At 37.6% G+C, this 9,102-nt stretch overlaps 1 protein-coding gene across 1 annotated transcript; it reads right to left on the bottom strand.

Annotated features, from left to right (window-relative positions):
• Positions 1–1,318: 1,318 nt before the first annotated feature.
• On the bottom strand, positions 1,319–8,158 carry LOC116041245 (CMP-N-acetylneuraminate-beta-galactosamide-alpha-2,3-sialyltransferase 1-like). Its single transcript, XM_031287132.2, has 7 exons — positions 7,992–8,158; positions 7,407–7,677; positions 5,423–5,619; positions 5,085–5,264; positions 2,243–2,288; positions 2,022–2,141; positions 1,319–1,831 (listed from the first exon to the last, which is right to left on the bottom strand). The coding sequence occupies exons 2-7, from the start codon at positions 7,632–7,634 to the stop codon at positions 1,769–1,771; spliced, it is 834 nt and encodes a 277-aa protein (XP_031142992.1). The 5' UTR covers positions 7,635–7,677; positions 7,992–8,158; the 3' UTR covers positions 1,319–1,768.
• Between the last annotated feature and the right edge of the window lie 944 nt (positions 8,159–9,102).

The following is a 9,102-nucleotide window of genomic DNA, read 5'->3' as shown; positions in this document are numbered from 1 at the left end:
GAGGAAATAGATACAGGCAGTTATTTTATGTGTGTGTGTGTGTGTGTGTGTGTGTGTGTGTGTGTGTGTGTGTGTGTGTGTGTGTGTGTGTGTGTTGGTTTAATATGTCTTTTATCTCTCCACTGGCTGATGCATTGAAGTTTCTCAAAGGGGTGATTCCAGGATTTTTTAAGTGGGGGGGAAACGGGGGGAACAATAATTATTCAGGGGGGGCCCAGGGGATTTTATCAGAATACAGCATAGAAAAAAAATCTGCTTAGAAATATAGGAAAATATTGGATTGGATATTGCTAAATAAAACATCAGTCATTATTAATTTCACATTTTTATTTTCAACAAATTGTGTATCCAGTACACATTTTCTATGGGCTCTTAAGGCAAACATTTGGATAGTCATCATGGAAATATTAATTGGTCTCTAGCAAGCCACTTGGTCAATTCGGTTCACATTCACAAGATGGATATTCGGACATTTTTTAAAGGAAAAGAGAAAGCTGGAAACTCAGATACTGCCAGCAGCGCCTGCAACACTGGAGGAACAGTTAATGATAGCGGATGTCTTGCTAGTGTAAGGAGAGATGGGGGAGAGGAGGGGAGTGTTGACATCAACCTCAGGATCCAGCTAACTATAATAGTTATAATACAACTCACACAACAGGTGTGTGACCGTGCAACCGATGCAATTTATCTTATTTGCTAATTTTAAGCACAATCCACGGCAAAAGAAAAAGTGCATCTTCGTGCATTTCCAACCACTGCTGTGTTAAATTAATTAAAGATTGCCATTTTAATCCAGTGATCACTAAACAGCTGTGGGATCACAAGGCAGCGTTACAGAAACATCCTAGTTAAAAATGTGAATATGCAAATTAACTATTTTTATCTACCTTATTTAATTATTTAATCCTAACCCTTTTCCACTACGCATTAGTGATGATCATGAATGGCTTCATCATATTTATATCATATCCTATCTTAACATATTCTTTACAATTACATTTGTAACAATTACCTACATTTGTTTATACTCACGCTACAAAAACATACATATTTACATATTCATATTCACCATAGAAAATTAATAATAAAAATTAAAAAAGTAAATAAACATTAATAAATAATCTGTGAGAATGTCCTATGATGCAATGTGATGGACTCATTTCATTTGTTTTCAGGAGCTAAATATTTGGAACACACATTCATGGTTTTTAATGGAAACTTTTCAGGTAACTTTAAGGGAATTTCATTGGCGTAGCTAACTTAATACAAGAAAGTGCATACAAATATGAAAACTAAACTAAACATAAAACATGTTTTATGTTTAGTTATCACATCAGTAAATACATTAAATTAGGTTCAGTATACTTCGCCGTTACCCCAACCTTTCCTATTCACAAGATGTTTTGACACTGATTTTTATCCATGACATTTATTCTACTTTTCACAATCTATAACTTGTGCATTCTATAGTTGGCTTTATAGAGTATATACATGTATATAAACACAGTGACTCTACTTGTCAGTAATGCATGCAAATAATCCTTCAGAAGTGGCATTTGCCCTGTAAATTAAGGAGATTTACATACACATGCAAAAACACAAAAATCAGTATTTGTCTAAACAGAGGACAAACTGCAGCTCAGAAATCCCTTCAGGTTCTTCTACTGTTACCTACTACTAACCTTCATTTAAATGCTGAGAGAAACATCAGAACCCTGTATAAAACTTGAGTTTCTGATGCTCATCTAGCTCCTGGATCATTCTATACTCAGTATCTCCAGTAATGACTCCAGTTTCCATCACTGTCTGCTCCATAACCAAACACACTGACCTAGGAAAACAAAAGTAACCAATGTTAGAAACCGAGGACGTAGTACCAGCCTGCTTAAACTCTCGCTAAATAATGATTATTAAATCTATATATCTAATCTATAATTATTTCTATCCGCTTGTCAATCAAGTGTGTTCAAGCAACACTGGTGACATTCACAAGGAAATCTCTAATTTAAAAATAAACTTACCTCGTCACACATATGCAGGGCAAGAACCAAAGCCAGAAAGCCAGTGGAGGGGTAATAACCTTTCTTTTCCAGCCACATGTCATGAACGTACTTTGTGAAAACTGGATTAAGGATCATCACCTGTTATGAATCATAATTAGGCTTTAAACTTGTTTTTTTATGAACTATGACTTTTGCAGCCAATACAATTTATTGTTGAATATATTCAAAATAATACTCACTAAATCCTTGTTACCTGTCATCTTTCTTCTTACTATCCATTCTGGCCTGTTAAAAAAAAGCATGAAATGTCACACTCAACATCAAATTGTTTTGTCAGTAAAATAATTTACTAGGCATTTAATGAAGAAAAGTAAAGCAGTGATTGCTCTTAATGTTAATGCCTTTGTTAGGAATTACAAAATGTGATGTCCTTTTTTTGATTGATTAAATTCCTCCATACAGTATATCTGTGCATCAGAACATTTATAACATAATACATTATACATATTCCAATTATTTTTGTATTAACTAAAAGTAATGCATTTAACTTTAATATCTGGAGATTTGGATACTAGTTCCCAGTGTTGTAATACTAGCCAATATTTCATGACATTAAGTCACACAATGACAAAAAACAGGCTGGACTGAAGAGCAATATGTGCAAGTCAGTTGTGGCTGCTTTAGCTGGTTTTTTAGTACAGTATGTCCTCAAGTCAAAACTAGATTACTGCCATGAGCAACGGGTTCAATGGCATGAATGATTCAGAATAGCCAGTGGAGGAAAACTGATTTGTACTTTTGTAACATTGTAGTTGACCACATGCAGAAATGTTTTACTGGAGAGTCAGTTTTACTCCAAAGCATAAGAAACTGTCTGCAATGAATAAACATCATAGCCAAAACACTGCCTGAAGCGGCTGCATCAAGGCCGGTTGCACTGAACTGTAGTTTTGTACAGGAGTTTTAAACACCCCTCTAGGTGTAAAAGATTGGACTTTTTGGTTTTTTATTTAACCTTTAATGTAATTGTTTTTATTCATAATTACCTATATACCTGCACTATGCCTTTGGTTTGCATTCCGTTAGTTATACATTGATGCATTGTTCAGACAGCAACAAATGGACATACTCTATACCTCAAATGTCAAAGTGGTAACTTTGGAAATAAAACTATATTTTTATGTTAATGAATGTATTTTAATGACATTACTAACATCTTTTGTTTGGTGATTATGTTGAAGTGAAACTATTTAGTAAAGATTTATAACAGAACTTAAAGCTATAGTGCGTAGTTTCTGTCGCCCCCATGAGGAATTCTAAGTAATAACACTGTCGGCGCATGTCGGCGTCCACATGATACGAGCCTTCCGTGATTGCGCACGCAGCTCCACCCCTCCTCCACGCAGTTTCTAGTAACCAAGGAGAACATGGAGGATTAAAAAAAACATGGACTCTTTAGACTCTTCACTCGAGCTTCTGCGCGCGAAAGTCACTGGACGCCACAATCTTCCAAACATGCTGCCATACTGAGAAATACAGAGAGAGTTGCATGGAGCCGACAGTCTTTAATTAGCTTTGTAGCAACTCATTTGACAATGGCTTGAATGTAACGGACGTTCATTAATATCAAAAAGTTACACACTAAAGCTGAGTATAATATGTTTATTTGAAACCTGGTAAGATATGTATATTACTTTGGGGGAAAAGATTAGATCATGGGCCAATGATTGAGTGATGGGGTATTTTTTGAAGATTTTGACTATTTACAAATGATTATGACATATCTGATCTGAAAAATGATTGAAGAAAACCTGCTCCCGACGAGGTTAAGTTCACAGACTCAGTTACCATAGTAACTGACTCTGAGGTTAAGTTACCTCTCTTTCTGAAACGGAAAACCCAGAGTTTCCCTCCTCTCAGGGTTAACAAACTCAGAGTTTTCACTAAACCTGCTTTGAAATATATAGAATATACAACAACAAGAAACATACAGAAATAAATAATACAGGCAACAGAAATGAACAAACAGGAAACAGAAATGTCCCAACCATAACAATTTGTATTCTTTCTTGTAACAATATATGTTTAAGATACATCCAGATATATCGTTTAAATCTTGTTGTTGATGTATAGCAGTAGCTATTGCGACAGTGGCAAGGAAAAACTCCCTTTTTTTTTGTTAGGAAGAAACCTCGGACAGACCCAGACTCTTGGTAGGCGGTGTCTGACGGCACCGGTTGGGGATGTGATGAGTGGTGGCAATAATAGTCACAATAAAGATAGTGAAACAGTGACCACAATGGTAGTCGTAGTAGTTCATGTCATAGTAGGGCACAGCAGGGCGTTATGGGGTGTAGTGTGGCACAGCAGCCTGGGTGGACGCGGTTGGACGCAGCAGGACGCAGTCAGACACTGCGGGGACAGCACTAACCTATTTGTTCACCCAAAAACCCTCCTAAGCTACGCAAAAAGGAAGAAAAGGTCAAATAAATAATAAGATCCTTAGCATGTTAAATAATAGTAGGCAACCCCGGAGGCTTACAGAAATGGTTTAACCCTACTGCTTTGCAATGCATGGGAACTAATCAATCACACGTTCAACCTGGACCAGTGGCCAAATGGCTCAGAACTACTTAAAAATCAACATGTTGTCAATGTGTTGTTAACGTGTGGAAAATGAATGTGTTGATGACCCTTAAACAACAAAACATGTAGAAAACATATCGACAATATGTTGTTAATGTGTTATCTACGTGTCGTTTAAGTGACATCATATTTAGAAATCTCATATATTTGAACTGGAGGGCTTTCCATACTCTGCTTTCCCACCCGGGCCACACGCCAACTACTATGTGTGACAGCTACGCAGAAAGAGAGAGAGAGAGAGAGAGAGAGAGAGAGAGAAAGAACTACTTAACTACTTTTCAATCTCGCACAATATTGCACAATATTGCATGATGAGAACGTCACGTGTCTTATCATAGAAAAAAAGGTTGTTAATGAACATATGTCATAGTTTGTGTTTACAAAATGAACACTGCTGGGACAAATGATCACATAGTCTGTAAAAATATGACTCACATTGCCTTAAATCCTGTAGTGAGGGCCTTCATGAGCCACTCAAAATCAACCGTCTTAAATGGAGCCAGCACAAGATGAGTGGTGTTATCTAAATCCATAGAACTCTCTGGATACATGACACGATGAGTTGTTCTGGTCCCAACATCTGCTTCATAGCCTTTGATTTGACCAGCGTTCACTCTAAATAGAGAGCAGAGGAATAAAGTTCACATGTCACTGTCCTTGGCAGAAATACATCAGGGGACTGCTTGAATTTTGACTTTTAGTTTCTGAAATTGAGAATAAAAAGACATTGACAAATCATTGTGACAATAATAGATTAAAACAGCTTTCTTTACCTTATAATGATGTCATGGAAATCAATGAGAGGTCCATAATGTGTTCTCCTCAAATTACCAGAATTCCCCACCACAACACAAGTCCTGCAGCGGTCAGGGCTGGATTCTAGAAGATCTGGACTGGGTGGGACCGTCAGAAACAGCCTGTCCACTGTTTGTCTGAAGGTACTGAAGTTGCCCTTTTCACCCTGTAAACGCTGTCAGGCAGATCAAACAAATGGTTATTAAAAACGTTAATTGTATTTTTATGTTGATGTGGATTTGCGCCATCAGGCAGGTTGCGTGGGGGCTGTTTAACTGAAAGACGCACGGGAGTGATGGAAAGACAAATATAAATGCTGATGGGACTTATTTTCGTTCTTTTTTTTTTCCATGAAAGAAATATTTACTTAGTAGCTCACAGAAACCTCGGAGATGTTGTGCTGACAGTTGACTGAACTGAACGACACACGGCGCAATTGACCGGACTGGGTGGCAGCGTAAAAATATATTTTTCTTAAATAGCACATTTTACTGTACAATGCTGAGAGTACACCAGGTTTGTGTGACTTCAAGCCATTAAGATATGCTATCTGGGTGTGTTCCTGCTGCTATAGAGATTAACGCATGCACAGAGGGGTGATGCGTTAGTGACCAGCCAAACAAAAGGATACAGATGCTGTCATTGAGTAGCATGCAAAAAAACATTATAGTTTATAGTTAATAGTTCAGGGAAATAATTTTGCGGGAGAAATAAGCTATGCAGTTGCTAAATCAGTCTTCATTTTAGATCGACAACGGTCATTTGGACGTTTTTAAGAAGTGGTGGGTCAAGAAGGATGTCCCTGATGTGCATAAAGTAGCCAAGACCACAACTTTATGAAAATGAGAAGCGGGCAACTCGACGTCCTGCTTCTTGAAAGTCACAGCGACGCTACCAGAATTCATTGCCAGCTGCTCACATAGACAATGTAGCGTGGAAATAATGCTCGCCTTATGTTTTCCCTCAGTCTATAGCTAACTCTTGGGTAGCCTTGTAACAAGGGAAAGGCAGCAAAACATCCTTTCATTTTATATTTATAGTTGGCTATAATGTATGTGAACTTGCCACCCTTAGGAACAGTGATTACATAGCTTAACCTTCAAAACGAGCCATTATTTAATCATATATGCTGATCTCAATTATTGCATGTTTTAATGAGTTCACCTCCGACTGTAACCCCATTGTTACCACGTGGTGAATTATTGTAAAAGAGAATGAGGCCTCTTGTGTGTTTTAGCACACACTAGTCTTGCTTTGCCAGACATTCCTCCACAGTGCTGCAAAAGAGGGTCTGGCTAGTCCACACAGCATTCCAGGATGGGAGAAAAACGTGCTCTGGTTTATTGCCATGTCTTTAAACCAATCACCATCGTCATGGGCAGCGCTAAGCACCAGGCAGGGCCACTGTGCCTCTGCAAAATAGCCTCGGGAAGGAACTAGTTTTGGTGGAATATGTGTACGCTCAAAAGTAGTTTTAGTCGTGCAACAGAAAACTCAGATTGGACAGATAGTCTAGCTAGCTGTCTGGATTTACCCTGCAGAGATCTGAGGAGCAGTTAACCATAGTCCTCAGAAATCAACCGGAGTTTAAAATTCCAACACAAAGGAAGCGGAAGGTACCGGATATCTGGCCGAAAAGAGTGAAATCCGGCGGAATTTCCGACGGCAACGGAACAATCCAGGAAGTGGAACGTCGTGGATATAGACTAGCCCACACATTGTGTAAATAGCTATTCATATTTAAAGCCATATTCCTGACTGATCAGAACTTTTGTAATAAGGAATCATTTGACTTATTTATTTATTGACACCTTCAATGTAATCTTTATCAAGACATGCCACAATGATGGTTAATATATTGTTTTACTAGAAACATAATTGTAGGGAGTTTGGTTACATCATGTTCTCATCTGATCTGAAGTGCAGTTTGAGAGACTGTTTTCTTGCAAGTTTACTACATACCTTCCACCAGTTGAAAATGTCCTCTGAGAGATTGTAGTTTGCTGACAAAAATGGTTCAACAGATTTGTTGAAACGCTTCATAAACCACGGATCATCTTCAGATAAACATCGCTCACAAGCACAGGGCCTTTTCTCCTGAGGCAGGGAGCATGACGTATATCCTCTCCATAACACACAGATAGTAGTCACACACAGCAGTAGCATTAGGGCCCTCACTTTTAATTTCATGTTGGCTGTGTGACGCTTCTGATTTGGAAACAACAGCTCCAATCTATAGACAAAATATGTGGTGAAATATACACAAGAGAGACTACAATCATAAATGAGGAAAACCTTGTCATACTGTTCATTCAAAGCTATAATCATCAAAAGAAAATTAGGCAGTTTGGTAGTGTAAGACTCCACTTAGATAAACTCATCTTTATATCAAGTGAATACAGCTGCCAGTCATGAAATAACTATTACAGTTTGCATTATTGCTCTGATGACGGTTGAGGATTTAAAAAAGCCAAAATTGTTGTTTTATTATCATTAATAAGAATATTTATGATACGTTTATTATGAATGTTTTCTTTTTTGTCCTACCTGATCAGAGAGTAAATCCGCTTCTACTCCAGTTGTATTGAGTCAGACATCTGACTATAAGAGTATTGCCTGGTGAAACAAACTGTTTGAATGCTCACTGTTTCCCTTGACATCTCTTCCAGGAGGAGTTCTTCTCATAGGGAGTGGTTTGTCCACAGGTGTACACGATTCCTCCAAACACTAATATTGAGAAACAGAACAAAAGATTCTGCACAAAGTTTTCGATTTTCAGCCTTCTTCTGTGATTATATCAACATAGGCTATTAGTCCTTCAGAAAGAAATGGTGTTAAAAGAAGGGTTCTTATACATGCATATCTAATAAAACAGGTTTTATTGTTGTTTTTCTTTGGTTCACTTCCTTGTGCCCTAACTACCTTTTTGTGGTATGGATGACCTAAAGCAAAAGAAATGCAATGCCACGGGTCTGTTAATTCAAGGTATTTATACCTGCACTGAACTGGTATGTTGTTCCATGCTAAAAAAAAAACACTCTGTACAAAAAGCATCGTATTTCAGCTGTCAACAAATCACGTAATGCTGCCACAGGCTGTAACCACAGCAACGTAACTATGTACGACACCCCTTAACTGTTCATTGTTTGATCTTATATTGTCCCGTATAGTACATTTGAGCGCAACAATAGCTGTCAGCTTGTTGAAGATTAGCCAGGGGAATTAGCATTTTGTAATACCCCTCAAAATTAATCTTTACAATTGTTGTCTTACACTTTGTTTGATGGAAACAGACATAATATTGTGTTGTAGGTTGCACTATGTTTAACATTTTGAATCCAGTTTGACCATTTGTTGAATGAAGATAGATGGAGCAGGAGCACCAATAAGCACCAATTTCTTTTATTTAATTATTATTACTTTTTCTATTGAGCGGCAGCACTATTTTGTTTGACTTCCATCTTTAAAAAGGATTTACTTGAATGAATGAACTTGAACTTGAATTACCAATGAACCTTACCCCATTAAACATGTGCATGCTGAGAATCAAAGTCATAAAGCCAGTGGATGGATAACTGCACTCGCTTTTTAGCCAAACAAAATTGTTGCAAATTAAATAAATAAACAAACACAGCTTAGCAACAACAAAGAAACAGAT

Source organism: Sander lucioperca, chromosome 16 (assembly GCF_008315115.2).
Source record: "Sander lucioperca isolate FBNREF2018 chromosome 16, SLUC_FBN_1.2, whole genome shotgun sequence".
Taxonomy (NCBI): domain Eukaryota; kingdom Metazoa; phylum Chordata; class Actinopteri; order Perciformes; family Percidae; genus Sander; species Sander lucioperca.
Note: the sequence above shows the minus strand (reverse complement) of the source record. Positions and strands in the feature narration are given on the sequence as shown.